The sequence below is a fragment of the Wasmannia auropunctata genome, unplaced genomic scaffold (assembly GCF_000956235.1).
Source record: "Wasmannia auropunctata unplaced genomic scaffold, wasmannia.A_1.0 LD336106.1, whole genome shotgun sequence".
NCBI classification, from domain to species: Eukaryota; Metazoa; Arthropoda; class Insecta; order Hymenoptera; family Formicidae; genus Wasmannia; species Wasmannia auropunctata.
Window position 1 is genome coordinate 7,784,059 of NW_012026784.1, and position 20,561 is coordinate 7,804,619.

The window sequence follows — 20,561 nt, forward strand, 5'->3', positions numbered from 1 at the left end:
TGATTAAGTCAAAATAAAAGAATATTAAGAATGTTTAGCTTAAAAAGCTGAACATTTGATAAAATATAAAAACTTAAAAATTACAATAGTTGACATATGATGTCCGTTGTTTAATTCGCTTTCATACAAAATCAAAGGAGCACGAGACAAAGGATACGCATATAATATAAGCGCTATTTAGAACCAACATTGTTCCGCGGATGAATAACAGTAGGAAAAAAGTAATCTTTCAAGTCACGTTCCATGCTCGTTATATTAACGCTCAAAGATCTATTATAAATCACGACTCGGTGAAAGCTAATCCCAGGCAGAGCTTTAGATATTCTTAACAAATCACAGTCGATTGCACGGTTGCGACCCGGCACTTAACGAACTTATCTCCGCTCGCCCCGAGAGAATTGATCACCGAGATATAAGACTTCCGGCACGAATTTCCGAAGCCACCTCGGCCAGCTCCGGCTACGTGATCTCATAAGTAACTGCACAAAAACACGCCTAATCCATTTTCCGCAGCCATGATGCACCAAGCACGTGATCACTATCGTTTTCCTCCATTTTGCAATGCCGTACGCGCCGCATTCGCGACTCTATAGATCCTGCAAACGAATAGCGCGTCGTTTTATTTCTGTTACCTTTTACTCATACGCTTCGCCGGCAAGCGGATTAAATGAAACGTCAAAAAAGTCGTCCAATATTCTTTTAAGAGCATTATAGTAACGCGTGAATCGCTTTCCGCTTTTCACTCTTATCATTCACGTTTTGCAGTAGTAAAATATTGCAAATAAATTAATGAAATTATAATAATTAGGTGTCTCTTAATTTTATTGATTTTGCAATTTCAACGTGCACGTCGCCGCTGTCCTTTTGTCTAACTTGACACGTTTGATACTCCTCGTAAAACCAAACCCGCCTTAAAGGGTAGATTAAATGTCAGGAACCATGCACTAGCCATATCGCTACCAGACGGTTCTATGCACTCACGCATTTTTGCATGGTTGCACGGCATAATAGATTCGTGAACTATTACACGTCATAACCAGCTGACGTGCCAAATTCCAAGACATTATCCCGCGTGTAACAGATGTCGCGCATTTCTAGAAATTGCTCTCAATTTCTCGATAAATTAATCGCAGAATTCTGGTGCAGTGCCAAACCGAACTACCAACCGTTTCCTATACTATTGTTTCCTACCTATCATATACAGTTTTAATGTCGTTCATCAAAAATTAAACACGACGTTCTACTGGTGATGCGGACAATTAATTAGAATAAGATGTTTCATATATCTCGAATTTCTTTGAGTGGCTATAATAAAATTGCGATAGAGATTAATTGTCGATTTTTTAGCGATTAATATGTTTCAATGAAACAGCCGAGTAATCTTTCTCTACAATTGGACAACTCACGCTTGTCCTGCACTTCTCTCCAATTACCGTCACTGATAATTACGTGGATAGATTGTACCTCGTCGTAGCTCGGACTTTCTCGAACTATCTCGAAAAATGCAATCGGAAGCTACGATTTCGCAAAGGATCTACACTTAGGTACTGCAAGATAATTACCGTTGTGCGGTTAATGCGATAAATCTAAGGTGCTATTGTCCATTTTGGTTTTTCGTTTAACAATGTTACATAAAAATGCTTGGATGCTGGAGGTTGTCCTTTTCTAAAAGCAAAAAAATAATATAATTAATAACGTACCAAAATTGCTTAAAAATCTCATTACAATCTTATTCAATTTTAAGCGAAACCATATGTCTTTCAAATCGGCATGCTTTTTAAGTTGCCACAGTTAGCAACTGTTCCGATACATTAGCTCTGTTTTGCACATTAGCTACGTTTTTTTGGGGCCAACTCTGTACAACACATTAAAGAACTGTACGGAAGACCGTATACTGGACCAACAAAACTTGTGAAACGCGAAGATAATTGCAGTGCGGATAAAACAACAGCGGGAATATTCATTATGTTACGATACGTACAGAATCGTAAATAAAAAACAAACAGCGAGGGAAAAAAAATATTTTCTGTTCTTTCGATTATTTGAATGGAAAAAACTATTAGAAAAACGATTAGAAAATCAAATAGCCTATTGGCGAGATCAAAAATGAGCGACATGAAAAAGACATCCCTTTGAATGCAGGTAACGGTGATGTACGCGTTGATGGGTGCGAGGTGGCTTGTTTCCGTTATGATAGCACCGCATGCAGTATACATCGCCGTGTAAGCTAATTACCGCGGTATTTTAGCCGCGCGAGACCACTCACCTCACGGACTACGAAATTACGCTGCGAGTTTTGACAAGGAAATATTCCAAAACGGATATGATTTATTATTACCAAACAGTTATGCCGCAGTTATTCTCATAAAGATAATTATTAAAATTTAATTAAATTCGTCATTACTCATACGCTAACAAATGTATTCAAATAAAAAGTAAGATTTAGCGTATCACATTATTAACTCTCGATTGCTGCTGGCAGTACGAAGGTTGGCACAACGGAGAGAGTACGCATTTTTTTTTTCTTTGCCATTTAATTTGTGGCTACACGATCGCCGGCAAGAACCGGCTGGCCTAGTTTGGCTTTGTGATTAATTTATCGAGAAATTGACAACGATTCGTACTTTAAGTAATTAATTAAAATGTATCAAAGATATAAGTATCTTTTTAATATACATTTTCGCATATGTATCGCTCTAAACAACTTCAAATAATATCACGTAATTAAATTTGATTAAAATATTTTTTTTTTCAAACACTACGCGGATGTTATTTACATTTAATTTAATATATCTCGTTATCTTTGAAAATTCTCTTCGAGTCAAAATAGTTTCCCGTTGACACTAGCCATTATTTAACCGCTCGGTGTAAATTAGTACAGATCGTTATGCGAGACAGCAGGGAAGAGAGGGCGCCAAGACACGGGGAAGAGAAAGGACCTGCGAGAAAATGGTCAGACCGTTAGGAAGAGAGGGGTCGCAGGGTAGGAGAAGAGGATTGGGAGAAGGGAGGAGGGTTGATACGTTCGAGGAGGGTAGCGTTGATGCAGTCGCACCAGCCAGTCAGTGGCTGCTACGGCACAGTAACGCGCGCGCGTGTTCCTTTTCAAATCGTTTTCGGGCCTAACAGAACGCAGTAAACTGGGAATCCTCGTCGGGATGTGACACAAAATTTGCTATAAACGGCACGTTAATCCCGTTAATCAAACAATCGCCGATCGTATCCCCCGCCGTCTCTCCGTTTCCCGCCGTTTTCGAGTTCTCCGCGTAATCCGCGTGTTAGACGAGCGACGGAAAGGATAACAGCTTCTTGCAAAGTATCCTTCTAATTTTTTTTCTTTTGCACGTGCATTCATAAAGCTTCGCGGAAGAGTCGGGTTGATGTGAGCAAAGTGTATTAAATTAATATTACCGTTTTCGCGCATACAAAATGAAACACCAATCGAAGATAATAAGTAATCGAATGGGCGGACTTTAACTGGCAAAAAGATGCTTTCAAAGTCCTGACGATGAAATATCCTCAGGCTTGCAATTCGATTGCACGTTTATTTCACGCGTATGTGACATCGACGATTTATTGCTATGGTATTATATCGTTATCGATTGCCCGTTAAAACATCCTCCTTCGCTCCAATAACATTTATCTAAATTTATTCGGAAAATTATATACAAAAAGAATGATATATTTAGAATGATATATTAGTGTAAAATATCTAAGTAGAGAAAAACACAACTCGCCTTTTTGGATTGTTTTTGCGCACTAACTAACAATCATTCGTTTTACTATTGTAAACCCAAGTTTTTTCTTTGACGGCTTTTCAAAATACCTATGGATCTATACAATACATATGTCTGATAGAGAGAGTTATTCAAACAATCGCTATGAAAGCATTAACAAGTTTTTGTGCTAAAATAAAAAATAATGTTCCTAGCGTTAAAACAAGCAAAACTGAAGAAATCGTGAATAAATTGTGATTAAACGAAATTGTCCAATTTAACAATCAATTGTCGTGCGCGAGATTTTCGATTAGTTAATAAAAAACGTTAAATCAAAAGTTTATGCGTAGTTTTTATAGTTTAAATTTGATAAAATGCCGTGTGCAAACATTGCCTTACGCAACATTTATCCTCCAGATAGAAATTAAATTACAACTAAGAAATGTTGTTTAAAAAGATAAAATATCATAATCATGTGCAACATATAAAACATTTTTTTCCACTATCACTAAATTATATTTTTAAATTATTCTGTTATAAAACGACAATCTGTGGTCACAATCTTAATTTATAAATGAAGAAATAAAGAAATTATATTAAACATACTGCAGCCATTTTAATTTAACATGTATGTCCTTGGGTAATTCAAAACAAGTTTTCGACATTATCGTCATCGCGTAATCTCAAGTAAATTACTTTCCCAAACCTTGATCAAGACATAATCTAACTTTTCTGCAAAAGACGTCGTTAAAAATTCCGACTACGTAAAGTAAGTAGTCCAAGTTACAGTCTACTAGATAACTTTGTCTTTCTTCCCAAATATAGAAACTTTAGGAAATACGATCCAGGATCGTATTGAGGTTTGAGTAATTTATGGAGACAGTTTTGAATAAGATGTGGATAGTCTATTATATTTCATCTAGTTCTAAGCCGAATTATGCGGTTGCTTTGTGACATATTTGATGCAAGTTCGATGAAGATCCTTGCCGCATTTTGGCCCGAATTCGGTGAATCATCAATTAATTGGACGGTTCGCAATTATGATTAACTCTGCTGCTTAATTAGCCGTGGCATAGCTAATACTTTGAAAATTATCTCGACTTTATGAACTATTTAATTCTTCGTCTATTTAAACCAATAATCAATTGCGCATGACACAATTGACGATAAGCAATATAAATGACGAGAAATATATATTAAAGAATAAACAATTTTTAATAAAATTATTTCAAAACAGTGACAATTAAATGAAATGCATTTCATATATAAAGCAAATTTAATTATTACGTAACTTGTACGATATGAGAAATACGTATAGTAAACTATTGCATAATATAACATTAATAATTATATATATATATATATATATTTAATCATTATACATACATAAGCAAACTAAATTATGTTAATTATCATGAATGTAGATCAGAACAATAGAAGAACGAATTAATATGCATATCAATATAGACGACATTGCTGAAACATAAATTACTAATCTAAAACTAAAAGATTTAGTAAGGGTGAGCAAAAGCAAAATTATTTTCAAAAATTTTATTCGGCAATTTTAGTTCTTTATTTTTCTTTCTAATTATGTCTATTCGCTCATTACTGCTTTATTCTTTGTGCATTATTTTATAAAATTGTGCGCGCGCTATTCCTAACAATGGACGATCTCGCGATCCTAGCTCGTGATTGCGTGTTAAACCAACGGTGAAAACCAATTGATTTGACGAGCAGATGTTCGCAATCAGTGTAAATTTAGCATCCGAAAAACGGCGTACTGTTAATAAACGAGCTGCTCCTATTGCCGTCAACAAAATCGATTTCCTCGTACGCTTCAATATTCAGTATAGCCAACCGTTATCGCTATTTAGTTTATATGATATTCATTACGATATTGTATATTACGAAATATATTTTTGGTTATAAATAAAATTACTCGCGTAAAATATTACCAGAGAGAATTAAAGGGACGCAAAGTGTGCAGAAAGATGAATGCATTTGCGTGATTTGTGAATTCTCAATCATTAATTATATTTACTGTTATATAAATTGATAATAACTAAGAGAACTTCTATTAACTTTTCACTGGTAACACATATTATGTAAATTCTGCTACTAACAAAGATAATTGATTACACCATTTATAAAATTTGTAACCAAAACGTTATAAATAGCATTTATATCACAAGAGTATTGTTATTTTATTACTTGACTAATTAACTGAAATGATCAGGAAAAGTACTGAAGCAATTAAAACAGATATATAGAATGTGTAATGAATTATTGCGCCTTTTCTCTTAACAGATGCTTTAATGGATCCACCTTAACGGGTGGATTTTCTCTCTCTCCAGAGAGCCAATGTATAAAACTAGTTCAAGTATAAAACTTTTACTATCTATCAGAATATCATGAACTTTAATTAACACCTTTATCATGAATATTAAATAACTGTATAATTGAGCCATAAAATTTTCGTTAAAGAAGAATTAATTCTGAATTTATCCAACTCGTCGGTGAGAAAATTCACGCTGTTTCTAATACAACTTCCATCTCCTGCTTTGGATTGCAATCATCTCCCTCCCTTCCTCCTCCTTGCTATATCTATCTATACAAGTACAATACCGACCATGTAGGGACAGTGAGCAACAGGTCGTCTAGGAGTGACACTTGGTCATGCTTCTATCGAGCGCTCACGCGTGAAATCATAAAGCCTTCCCTGTAATTCATAACGCATGTAGCCGCGTGCGAAAAAAAATGGCGCAAGAGCATTCCGACACGGTGCAGTGCCGGCCATCAAACTTCCGTCGGAGTTTGAGCCGCGCAACAGGTATACATTCCGCAACAACGAATTACAGCCGACCCCGGTCCCTCGTTCTGACGATCGTTCGGCAAGCCCCCGAGAAGTTTGTCAGGAACAACGCAACTTCCAGCGACGTAGCCACGTCAAAGTTTTTAATTACGCGAAACCCAGAGTCGTTATCGACGCGCGACCGCACGCCCGCGCTCGCACATCTGCAATTTCTCGACCATGCAGCGCTTCGTGACCGAGCAATTTAAACTTGCGGCTTGCACGATACCACCTGCGGGTTCGAAGCTTGGAAGACCTATCAAAATACCCGATAGCAGGGTCGTCGCCGATCTGATGGCGTTGGATAACGATCGTCTTGGTACGGTGTTAACACTTTGTTTCGTGAAGCGATAAACGCATTTTACTTTTTAACGCGTACATCTGTGTTTCGTCTCCTATATAGAACAGACGAGCATAATTAAAAACATGATGTTCAAAGTTATTTTTATCTTGTCGTTAATATACGCCTAATATCGACACAAAATCAATAAAATAAGCATTAATCACAGTGACTCGTAAAATATCTTAATACCCTATTAAATACATTAAAAGAAGAAGCGAGAGGGTGTTGGGCGTAATAGGCAATAAACATCATTTTTTTCGAGAGTCAAAAGGGAAGTGATAAAACAATGGTGCGAGATCCAGGTCGGCGATAAATTTATTCTATAATAACTTTTGCGAGTAAATGACGCAGCTGAAATCGGTAAACGACGGGCAAACGTTAACGCGTCACAATTCATACTTTAAAAACAATTCATTCTTTAAAAACATTGAAAAATTGTGGCGGCACAGAGGTCGCACATAAAATTTGCACGAAGCGTAAAAAGAATGTGCAACACCGGAAAAGACAAGTTCTGTATAATAAAAACAAATGGAAGATTACGCGGACATCGTGACGACACATGTACGTTGCCTCTGTATCTCCAAGATCTCCTCTTACATTAGCATACTGCTAACATATGTCGCAACATATCGTTCTTCAAAAAAACTGCACGCCTTCTGATATAAATCACAAGATGCGCCCCAATTATAATTGTAAAACTTGTAAATTTTGTTTTCAATTAAGTCGGTAATTGTCGTAGTTTTTTTTCATCCTGCCCTTCCGATAGTGTTGTTAATTAAATATTTTAATTAATATTTAATATTTAATTAAATATTTTAATTTTTTACTTTTTCAATATTTTACATATGTATACATGCATCATTAATATAAATTTAAATGGTTATATTTTTAGAATCTAAATAAAGTAATTTCATAAATTATGACCTATATATATTTTTCAATATGACATCTTTATTTTAAAATGTCGAATTGAAAGTAGCACGGCGCAACATTGAACTTGTGAATCAGTTGCTGCTCACTCCTGATATACGTTATACATACAGAATACGAAAAACGCGATCAATCGAATCTCCCCCAGTCTGCGCTGGCACGTCCTTTCCGTCGATCGTGCGCGAGACCTCCGATCTTCCGTTCAAAGCTGATATCACTCTCCCGTTCATATTGCCAAGGAAGAGAAGCGACGTAAATCATCGTGAATTCAAAGCCCGAGGCGGACAAGCGAAAGCCACGGCAACGTTGAAATCGCCGACGTGTTGGAAACCCGAAACTAGAAACAAACAACATAATTTACCGATTATGACGTCATGAAGTTTCTGCTCCTGGCACTATTGAGCTGCATCTGCTCGGCCGACGATCGACGCTTGAAGTCTATCAAACAATGGGCCAGGAAGATCGACATCTCGAAGAGCGACGGCATCACGCGCATACCGTTACTAAACAAATATGTGGACCTGATGACGGACCGCGCCGTGAGGCTGCGTCACTACGATGACCGCGTGAGTGTACGTTTGAGCCATTTTCGCGATGAACTACGCCATCCGATCAGACATCGACGTCGTCAATTTCGCTCGATGGAACCGAACGGTCTGGTCCATCACCTGAGCTGGCCGGTGAAGAAGGAAGCGGTGGTCGAAGGTGATCTCGTGCTGGGTGGTCTGATGATGGTCCACGAGAGGGAGGACACCGTTACGTGCGGACCCGTAATGCCTCAGGGAGGTGTACAGGCGTTAGAGGCAATGCTGTACACCCTGGATATTCTCAATCAACGAGACATCGTCCCGGGAGTTAAGATCGGGGCGCACATACTTGATGATTGCGACAAGGACACGTACGGTCTTGAAATGGCGGTTGATTTCATCAAGGGTACGTACACGTTGATTTATTGAATTTGCCGAACTCTTCGCTACTTCGTATTAATTGTTCGCGAACGAAAGGAAACAGCGAGTTGTGAGATTGCTCTTAAAATCGCGTCTTTTCATTTTTACGTTATTACCTTTCTCGATTCAACGATCGTTCATAAAAATCGTCAAATATCAAAATTTACTGTCCATTATCGAAATGTACATCAGATTCAGGCTAGGTAATAACACATGTTTGTCGAATATTGTTTAATACATGAACTTAACTCATCTTCATGCACGTGGATCGCTTTTTAATTAATGCAGGGTTCAAAAGAAAGCCCGTACACTCTATAAGAGACTCTCTATAAAAGACTCATACATGGATACAATGTGTGATGGAACATAAATTTCTCATCAAATTTGATGTTAACGACACATATTATCGGTACACTATGCATGTACATCACTTGAATAGTGTTCAATGAAGTTATTCACGCATCATCACTGTCTCGTGTAAAACGAGATCGATAATGATCGATACATCATCGATAATGACATTCAATAACGGATATAATTATTATTATAATACCACAATCTTCCTTCCTATAATGGAATAAGACGCATTAGAATAAATTGACTAAAACTTATTATACGAAACATACAATTTGTACAAACTTTGCCAACTTATCTCTTTTAACTCGTGCAATGAAATATAATATGTGTGGATTTTCAGAAACTATTAGATTCGAAAAATGTACTAAAATAGAGTTGTATGTATTAATTAATAAAGTTTTCATCAGATTACAAAGTTAAATAAATTGAATATCGATATTCGAAATGTCACGTATTAATTTTCCATATATCACGTATGTTATCAAAGGCCATTAAAAAAGATCAAATGTTCGTTATTGCGATAAACGCGAATCAATATTAAATCTACAAAAAGATCAATTACAAAATATAAGACTGTTATAAAGATATCGTATCTCAAAAAATGAAAATCGGATTACGTACTGCAGACACACACAGACAGTCGCGTTTCGCGAATGGTAATTAGACTGTTTAATTCATACGATACTTTATAAGACTAGATTCTTTTTTATTTGTATTTGCACATTGCTGTGGCAAAAACAAGTATATAGGATGAATATATGACTTACTGCTAAGATGTTTCAGAAAAAATTAACTTAGTGCAAGTACTGAATATTTAGCCAGCGCCTTTACGCGCCCATAGCGAGCGATTTTTTAAAAATTCTCTTTGCGAGATGAATTTAAATAAAAATCCTCGCCTGCGGTCCTTTTAGGATAGTCCTCCCTCTTCTCGCACGTAGAAAAGAGAAACGTGACTTCCGAATGATGTAAGGATGGCTGCTAAAAAATCAAGCAGCGAGGAAGCGAGTCGCAGCCATCCGTTGATTCTAAGCGTTGGGGTGGCAAACCCTAGTTCGGTTTATGAATTTCAATGCACACCGGAGATAAAATGTCACATCTCTCCTGCGTGGAGGTATAAGCGGGCACGTGGACGATTTTATTTACAATACAGCAAATCGTTGGAAAGCTCGACTGCTCTTGGCGTAAATATTATGCACGACGTATTGATCTCGTAGAAAACACGAAAAATTCGTAATTCGGCGAAGGCAAATACGGTGCATATTCGATAGTTAACGAACACGACCGGCATGTCATGCGTAAATGATTTCGAGTGCAGCTTGAAAAACTCACTTAAAAGGAGCACGGAAGGTTACTATTTCAAACTTAATGCGTGATATATATGCTATATACACAGTTAGCTCTATTTTATGGCGCCCTGTGTGCATTTACTTCTTTACGCTACTCGTTAATTATTTTTCTTTACTATACATTCTCGCTGACGCACATTCTTAATTCCATACTCCTGTCCTACTTCCCTAGGCGTGATCAAAAACTTAAAAGCCTGTTTTTGCTGAAGGCTTACAAAAAGAAAATAAGATGATTATACATCTCCGTAGATATTTGTACCTCCCATTCGCAGCGAAAGAAAATGAAACTGTCTTAATTAAAATTTTTTTATAATTAAAAATTACCTGGATTGTTTTTAAGAAGTAATCATTCTGCAATGAAAGTTAGCATCTCTCTAATCGTTATTTCTATTAAATGTATTATGCTAACACTCGTATACCAATTATTATTCGATTTTTACACTTTATGATAATTTTTAGATATCTAAAACATCAGGAAAAAGTAGTTAAAAACTTTCATTTGTTAATAAGTTTATTAAATAAATCTTATAAATCATATATATGATTTGATCATATTTAAATAAAAATAGAAAAATTATCAGTGACTCAAAATTTTCCCAATTTTATGTAACTATTATATTCAGTTGTAAGTATATCTTACGCACGTCATTTCGAAACACTACTTTTTTTGTGTTGAAAGCTTGAATATCTTTTTACTCCCGTTTCATTAAAACACAGCGTGCGCAATATTTCAAAGGACATGCATCACAATTTGCAGCCTTCATTGCATACGGATAGCTTTCAAAAAAAAAAAAAAAAAGAAAATATGATCTATCTGGTACAAAATAAAAAAACATATGCTGTGTACATACGTTCGCACAAAAATGTTCAATTTAAACGCTAATTTGGAAGAACAAATTAACTTCGCAACTACTTATGATTCACGCAAGCGAGCGAAAGTTTGGCGCAGACGGCGGATATCACGATGTATATTCACATATGCATTATTCATATTCAAAAGAGATGCCAATATTACAATAGAATTTTTCTTCAAAATTTTATCTGTTATTATTTATGTATTTTACGCACTATAAATATAGAAAAGTCTCATCTATAGTAAAGAATAATATAAACCAATCCAGTTCAATCGCTAATATTTATTATTAATTCGATAATCAAACAAACATAAATTTAATAATTATGACTGTTTATTCATATTATATACGATAAATTTAAACTAATTCAAAACTGATCGGAGGAAATAATTTAAATTAGCACGTTATGATTTTGACATGTAATTTTAGAATTATTAATTACGCAGTAGCGCATTAGCGCATATTTGCGTTACAATATGAGACGCATAAATTTAAACAACTATTAAAATTTAGTACTCGTTCACTCTCTCTTACTGCAATGAGAAAAAGTATTTGTCATTAAAATCTGCCGTGCAGATGCCTTGTCTTCGCGATCCAAGTTATTAAATTTTGTTATAGAACGACTTGGCACGACTTCATTACACGGACGATATAATCTTGACGTTAATAAATACGGAGTGAAAACGTACACCCAGCCTGTTTTAGCTGTATAAATTTGAAGGAGATCCGGGATTACATAAGCACGACTTAGGGTTGCCACAATGGGTAGTCTTATCTTGGAAATTCTACACTGTCGTCTAGAAGAAATCGTCATCCTTAGTAGATCTCATTCTCACAATAACGCTGGGAGAACCGTGAAAATTTTCTCCGATATTTCTCGTTCGCCTGTGCTGCGAGTTTCAAGTTTCAAGTTTCAATGCGTACTTCGTCGCTACGAGAAAACGAAATTATTGTCATCAATTATCTACGTCGTGACGACACGAAACTTTTTAGCTGACAATTTTGACAGCCTGCTCGAGATCGCAGCAGAGCAACTTGCCGTCGCAGTTGAAATTTCTCACGGCATTTGTTATATCAGTTATATTACTATATACTTCGAGTTTCGTCTCTTATAAAATTGCAAGATATATCTGCGGATGAGAGAACTATGTATTTAATGTGATGATTTTGTATATTTTTCTAAATGAAAAAATTTCCAATTAAATGAGAATGAAGTATAATATTATATAAATTAATCATAAATGCCCGCGTAGAATTTTAAAGATTGCTTCTACATTTCAGCGTTAGCAATGCTTATTTACTATCTTGTCTTTCATTTTATTATACTTCTCAACAATTTCATCGCGCGTACAAGATTTTGAATATTGAATATCAATAAAGACAAATGCAGAGCAAGGAAATCGAAACAGATAAGGAATGAGATCACATTATACGAATAGTCGAAAGTCACTCCCTAAAAAATAGGATCTTTTGTCGCCAAAATTTGTCATTTTTTTTATCTTCTCTGAACAAGACAGCGACCACACGTGTTTGATCTCCTTTGACATCCATTCACGTTAGATATTTGATCGCATAAATTTCCGCGACCCGCATTACGGTCCATGATCACGATAGACGTCGACAAACGAGATGGGGAGAAATCGGTGATAACAAATGGTTCAGTGTTAGTACCTACTTTCTTACGTGACCATTAATATATGAAATAAAAAATGAAGTAATTTCCGTTATAATTAAATATCTTTTAATATAAATGCAATGCATCTATTTTTGTGCAAGTAATAAATATGTTGTAATAAATTAAACAAAACGATTGAAATTATGTATCTTTTTTCGTAACTCCATCAGTTTTTATCAATTTTTCTTTTTGTACTAATTTGATAATTCTTATACGATTTTTATATAAATATAAATAATATTTTCGTATTTATAATAAAATTTTAGGTCACTGATTTGTTCTATAGAATCATGCTCTTTATTCGCATAAAGTACACGTACATTCACTTCTCCATTTATATCTTATTTGCAGATCTTTGTGATAACTTTCCTGGCCATTTTCACCATTTCAAACAGAAATAACTCCTTAATTTAATTAAAACGCTCGGACAAAGGAAATTATGAAATCGACTTTAATTTCCGCGCGTACGTGAGATGTGTGATACTATTATAATAGCACTTATGCGGTTGTCAAAGCATCGCTCTCCTTTAAATAACATCCAGCAAAAATGATTCCAGTGTATTTTATGACTTCCCATTTTGCTATCTGCAAATGATACGCGCTCGCGAAACACGCGTCTTTTGCTGATCTCGTGGAAGTTTATCCAATTTTATCCAGCTGTATTCAGCGACAGGATAATAAAAGTACCTTTGATTTGAAAGAAAGAAGACAAAAGGGAAAAAGAGAGAGGAAGACAAGGGACGGGAAATCGTAGGGAGATTTCGGAGTTTACGTCAGCCATCGTTTACTACGACAGCCTCTCGGTGAATCAAGGAAAACGCAGTTAAACCAACTGGTGAAATACGTCCGCAGAGTTTCAGGGGACATTCCAAGATGGCACCGATGGGAGCTTTTGCTCTATTTTATCAATCCGGCCCTCGGGGGCTAGCCGCATCGCGGAAAAAGCGACCAACGTAGCTTGCTATTTCGCACATGAGACCATCGAGCGATTAACCTATCTCAAAGCATTCATGAAAAAGTTGAATCAGCACATACAGTTTATTCGTTGGAAAAACGATGAATATGTAGATAGCAGATTTTTTAGGGTTAAAATTGAACAAAAAGAGATGCTAAATTTCCTGTATTGTTCTAAATTATTTCGAGCTATTTAATAGATGTATCTCCCACAAAAATATGTGCATAAAATGATTATTTTTTATCTATTATAAAAATATTAGCGTAAGTGAACATTAATTATACGTATATAGATCACAATGCACTTAAAAACTGCAGGTGTAATAAAATCAATTTTTCGAAATAAAATTTCTTCATCTTTAATTTCCATAAAATGTAAGTATCTTCGAGCTCATTAAACTTTCCATTTTACACATCTCCAAATTACACTGCGAGGAATGCACAAAAAGAAAAACAAATTGATAACTTAGAATGAAAGTGAATATCACGTCAATTTTTTTCATTAAATTGATTCGTTAAAATAAATCTGATGATAGAAAGATTGCGATTATTTGATAAATTATTTCACCTTTTAATATTATTAGAACACTGACTCTCTCTTATTTTCACATTTACTTTTAGCTTAGTGATTATTATTGAACTTTGTACAACAAGTACAACAGTCATCATTTGTCAACATTATTTTATCGGAAGTAATAATAACATATTTTAACAATAAAACAAAGAATGTCCAGGAGCTACAATGCGGAAATGCAATGTGGAAAGCTTTAAAAATGTTGCACAAAAGCTAATTTAATTCGTCCCACATCTATGTGGTATAAATTAAACGAGCTTTTCCAATTCTTTTTTCAACAAATGCGTATACAAATAATCAAATCAAGTATATATATCAAATTTCAAATTTTAGATAAATAATTCTAGATAATTAGTATTATGTAATGTCACATACATAAATAAAATTAATTAATATAATTACATGCATGATTAATTATCTTGATACATGTGTATTCATCTGATAAAACGAATTTTATTGCACGTTCAACACGTCATAAAACACTTTAGATTCAGATTCAATTCGCACTTATCTTAAGCGCGGAATTTACTGATTCCAGCGAAGCAAAAGTCCCGATAAACATACGCCGATAACCGGAAAGAGCTCTCCCATTGGGGTAGTCGTTTGGAAGAAACGTGGTAAAATTGTAGTCCACGCGACGCGCACCACCGTCCCAGCAGTTATTCGCTGCCCACAGAATTGCTTCCGCTCCGTGAGATATGCGCGTTATCTCCATGAACGAACGATATTGCAAAAAATAGCATTTCACGAAAAAGGGGAGAACAAAGTGCCAAAACGTACAGCAGTTAAAAATATACGTGCATTCCCCAAAAAGCACGCGTATGCAATTTGTAGAAATATCAGCCGCCAGATTTTCGGACGCTTTGCAATTCGCGCATTGCATTAAATGATATATCCTCGGGAAACAATTTCGATTGTACCCGAGGGAGTGGCTGACAATGTTTCGTTAAATACCGGCAAAAATCAATTTCACCTTTCTTGTTACTTGACGCGACATGACAACCGTGTTCGTGTTTTTTAGTAAAATTGCAATAGAAAAATTGAGGTTGACAATATACTCGTTGAAAACACACTCATTTTACAAATGTTATTTTTTTACTGTGCAATGAGTAAATTACAATGTGACGTTCGATATAAAAAAAGAAACAAATAATATCTTTTTCAATTAAATTATTTAAAATGTTTGCTGAAAATTCACAAAAACTAACGATCACTAATGCTCAGAATACTGTAGTATTGATATTTACTCACTTGGAGATCATTTCGCTTTACAATGTTATAATTGCATAATGTACTGTAGTAAATGATTTATCTTAACATTAATTTACATTTAATAGATAAAATATTACAAAAATGCCCGTTTAAAAATATAACAGAGGTAAAAGATTGATCGTCATATCTGAATCCGAATTAATCTGACACGCTGATATGAAACACGCTGCTAAAACTAAAACCTTAGGGGTGTCTCTCATCCTTATCAAGACAAGAAAACAGTTGAAATGTATACCTCTGCAGAACGTATGATTTAAACCCGCCGATCTCATGAAATTTTACCTCAAAAGTTTACTCGCGAACGTTTCGCGTTGATAACGAGAAAACTATCCGCGACTAGGAACAGACACGTAGCACGAAGTGTAGAAAATTAGAAATGTAATAAAGCGCAGTGTTTTTCTTGGGCTTTGATCTTTATGAAAACGAGCACGCAATTCCCTTCGACGTCACGAGATACACACCGCGCTTGAAACACATCACATATCAAATATGGATCGCGAAATCATCGAACTCGCTGTCACAGGAGAAATAACATGCAAATCTCCAAGCAATATTTCAATGTTTTATTTTATCTCGAGAAGAAAGCTGCGATTTGTTTTATGGCAGCGTACTGCGTATCATAAAAAAGTAGACAACTTTCCCCGCAATACAAGTTTCTGTGAAGAAGAAAATTCGTTTTTTCTCATTACGTACCATACTTTATACATACTTTCTGTGATACCGATGAGTTCAAGCAGAATAATACGATTCTCTAACAAAGTTCTTAAAAAAAAGAACATAGTCAATAAAATTAAATAAAGAGTGCTCGTTAGTTTTCTCCGTCCACTCAGCGATTCTGCGAACAAAGACAGAAAAGTGAAAAAGGGAAGGGCTTCACTTCAAAGAGTTACCTTAGAAACGACGCGTCTCGTGTGATGACCCAAGCGGTAGGCTCTTTTTTCTAGCCCTCATTGGTCCTCTTTTATCAAGAGGGTCAATATCGGAGATTTAAATCTGTAAATTCCGTCAAATTAATAAAAGTACTATCACATGTTTTCATTCGCGTATCAATTTCAGCAAAGATAATTAAAAAATCTCTAATTGTACATAACATTTTGTCGAAACTATGGAACATAAATCAAACATACGAAGTCGTAGAACAATTTTTTTTACATTTTCGACTTGACAAAGCAACAATCGATTAAGTATTTAGACATTGTTCGATTTCATGCATTGTAAAAATATGTTACAATTTCTTTATTATACAAAAAGTATAGCTTCAAATTGTAGCCCATAAGACAATATATTGTTATAATATAATTATCTAAAGATATAATATATATTGTATCTTTTCATTATTTGAAGTATTAAATGCGAACTTAGATATAAGAAAACATAACATAAATTGCATAGGTAATTTATACATATTCGTTTAAAAAAAAAGGAGTTTAAAGTTTAAAACCAGTATAATATTAGAGAAAAGAACAAAAAATCGAGATATTTATTATTATTCATAATATCCAGACTTTTGCCTTATAGAAGAAAAAATATTCAAAAATAAAATGTATGTAATAGCAACGTAAGTCGACTTATGCTGCTTTGCGTCCAACTCCTCGTATATACTATCATCCCGCTTATAATTTTAACGTAAATCTCTATTTGAGAATGTGCGAGTGTAAGCCTCGAACAACTGTATGTATTATAAAGTTATTATAATACCTGCTTATTCAGCAAAATTATATACGTAACAGAATTATTCGGGTTACATAAACGAAATTAAATGCGGCTTTGGCCATAATTTCTGCAGTGTTGCTGTCATTAATTTCGTATTCGATTAGCTCAAATCGAAAAATGATTCTTCTCTGAACAACCGCATATTTATAAATTGTAAAATAATGTCGAGAGGGTAATCTGCCAATATTCTTGTGATCTCACATAAATTTAGCTTTGTAATTTGTTTATATCCTTTTATATGGAAAATTAATATTATTTTCATCACGTTGTTATTGTTATTATTATTTAAAATTAGTGATTTTTTTTTATTTTTGTGCACCTTTTTTCTTGCAAAATATATATCTACATTGTGTCTCAAATAATATAGAAATATTACATAAAATGTAAAATCTCCGTTACTCGCGATTTGGAAGATATCTCCTTTAATTCCTTATTACACTCAAGACGCGACTCGAACTCTATAGTCTGCTTCGTTCGCGTTTTCAATAGCTACTTGAATACTCGAGGCTTTTGCGATGCAGAACGTTTTGAGAACCGATCCGACCCCTCAATATACAAGAGAAGCCACTTTCTCGAGCGAAATCTTTAAGGAATTGTTGAAATTCACCTTTTGGAATTACCTTATAACGGAAAGCGCGAGGCTACATTAGCATTAATAATTTCGATATTAAATAGACAAATCATTATTTATTCCAAATTTTATTAAACTGCTAATTTTCTGCAGAGTTATACCTTTTTATTATATATTCAGAATAAATAAATATTATTAATACTATTAAATATTGGATTTATAATTAAAAATCACTGTTACATTATATTATATTATCTTACATTGAGAAATATTTTCTGTTTTTGCTTCTATTCATGAACGTTTTTATTTCACTTGAAATATTTAAATAACGTCTTTCTAAATGGTAAGAAAATCTCTACTGCACATTTTCTTTTACATTTTTCAAATCTATTAAAAAAAATGTTAACTAGATGTCTAAAAGTAAAAAATCATTTAACAATAACACTATAAAAAGTTCACTCTACCTACGTTCAGTCAGTAAATAAAATACGACAACATGCAATATTTCTGCAACTACCTCATATTTTATTGGCAGCCATGAAATATCATAGACGTAGATATGAATCGAAGCTAGAATAACAAGCGTGATTTCGTAGTTTTGAAACATGTCAATAATATCTGACATTTTTTTCACGAATGAAAACTATTGGAAATAAATACTCATATCTTAATAACGCTCCAGTTTTTTATAACAAACATTTACGCTCATATTTCTTTTTTTTTATTTTATACTTACGCACGCATGCACGTATATATACGACAGAAAAATGAGATTCAATATATGTATCTATGTGTTTTTGTTCAGCACTATCTTTTAGTTACAGATGTAGTAAAAGCCTTTCAATTTTTATCAACTACTCTGCATAGGTATATCAATTTCCTCAATCCTCGACCTGAGAAAGAACTCAGAACATTCAAGATGTTAAGACACTCATCTCAAAATGGTTAAATAAAAACTCGTTTCGTATTTCAGTAATGATATCGTCTTTTAAGATAATCATCTTTGTTATCGGAGCTGAATAAAAAAAAAGGAAAACTTCTTGTCGAAGGAAGCTACTTCTTCACGTTGTTCTCTTCTGTTCGCTCGATTATCCTAGTCCCATGGGTTTGCATCTGGCAAAACACCTATCACGTAACGAAAACGAAATAGACTTTGCATGACATTCCGCTCTTATCTAAAACTTTTTTTTTATTTTTAACCTGTACGCTCACGGAATTTAATAGAGGCGCGCATAGTTTAAATCGACTATAAAGTCAAAAAAGGAAAGCTTCTCTCGTTGTTTTTCGACAGAATTTTTTTAAAAACCTTAATTAAAAACTAAATTAAAGCTGATTACTAAGATACCTCTGCAAACTTTATATTATATATAAATTGCTGTAATTTTGTTATTTACCGGTACTTTTCTCAACGTAAACAGTTTAAATTGATAATTTTAATATTATTGGAAATGAAACGGCCGAAGAATTCGAGCAATAATGAATAATGAGAATGTCCCACGTAACAGGAGGACGCATTCCGCATTAAATAATAATCCGATGTGTATTTTCAAATTATTCTGACTATCAAATTTATACGAATATTATCAGCTGTTAATTTTCGCGAATAATGTGCTTTAATTTCTTTTCTAAAAACAGAAAAAAAGATTCAATCATGCATAAGCATATATGGGACTTAAATTCCATCAAAGAACGTAGCCTTAAAAAAAAAGTTTTAAGATTGAATATTATCGAATATATGAATTGTTAGGCAAATTGTTAGATTTTGGCTGTAATATTTGACAATATTCATTGTTTATTTCATTACAATATTAAATTTTGCGACCGAGGTATTGCAAGATTTAACTTAAAAAGATTATTTTGACAAAAAAGTGTCATATTTATGTGTGTGTTTAGAAAATATCTTAAATAAAATCGTATAGCTAATGTATCATACGTGACTATATCGTTAAAAAAACAGTGTAAGATAAAAACCGCGCTTTGGACGTCAGTAACGAATGGTAACGAGAACGCTTTAGGCCAACGACCGACTCGGCTCGTTCGTGTTCAAAGATAGTAATAGGAAACGAGAGATAATTTTGATCTGACCATCGGTGGAAGGTAGATATGCTCCTTTCGATCGAAGAACTCCCGCGGAGGTTGATCGTAAGCGCGAAATTTCGAATGTACATTATCTCGATTGCGTTACCAGATTGCTCATTGAATGCCGTAATCTTTTTGTGTTCCCTCACGTATTAACCGAGTTAGCACGCGAATAATTAAAGCGATCGTAAAACTTGTAACGTGTGTTTGGCTTTACAAATCTCGCTCTTGCAGAAAATAAAATCTTATAAGTTCTGAATATAACGTTTGAACTGTCATTTTTCAATAAAATAAAACATTTTAAAGTAAAATCTTCAGAGTGAAAAATATAAATTTTTGATATCAATGCGCTTTCGAACAGATTCAAAACTTTTCATAA

At 34.3% G+C, this 20,561-nt stretch overlaps 1 protein-coding gene across 2 annotated transcripts in view; it reads left to right on the top strand.

Annotated features, from left to right (window-relative positions):
• LOC105455658 (metabotropic glutamate receptor 2) overlaps positions 1-20,561 on the top strand; it is a 118,174-nt gene that overhangs the window by 54,284 nt on the left and 43,329 nt on the right. The window contains exon 1 of one of the 2 annotated variants that reach the window (XM_011699159.1): positions 8,066-8,773. The exons of the other annotated variant lie outside the window; for it this stretch is intronic. Coding sequence (XP_011697461.1) covers positions 8,215-8,773 — 559 coding nt within the window. The 5' untranslated portion in view covers positions 8,066-8,214. Of the gene's footprint in view, positions 1-8,065; positions 8,774-20,561 lie in introns of those variants that run through there. 2 annotated transcript variants of the gene reach the window in all.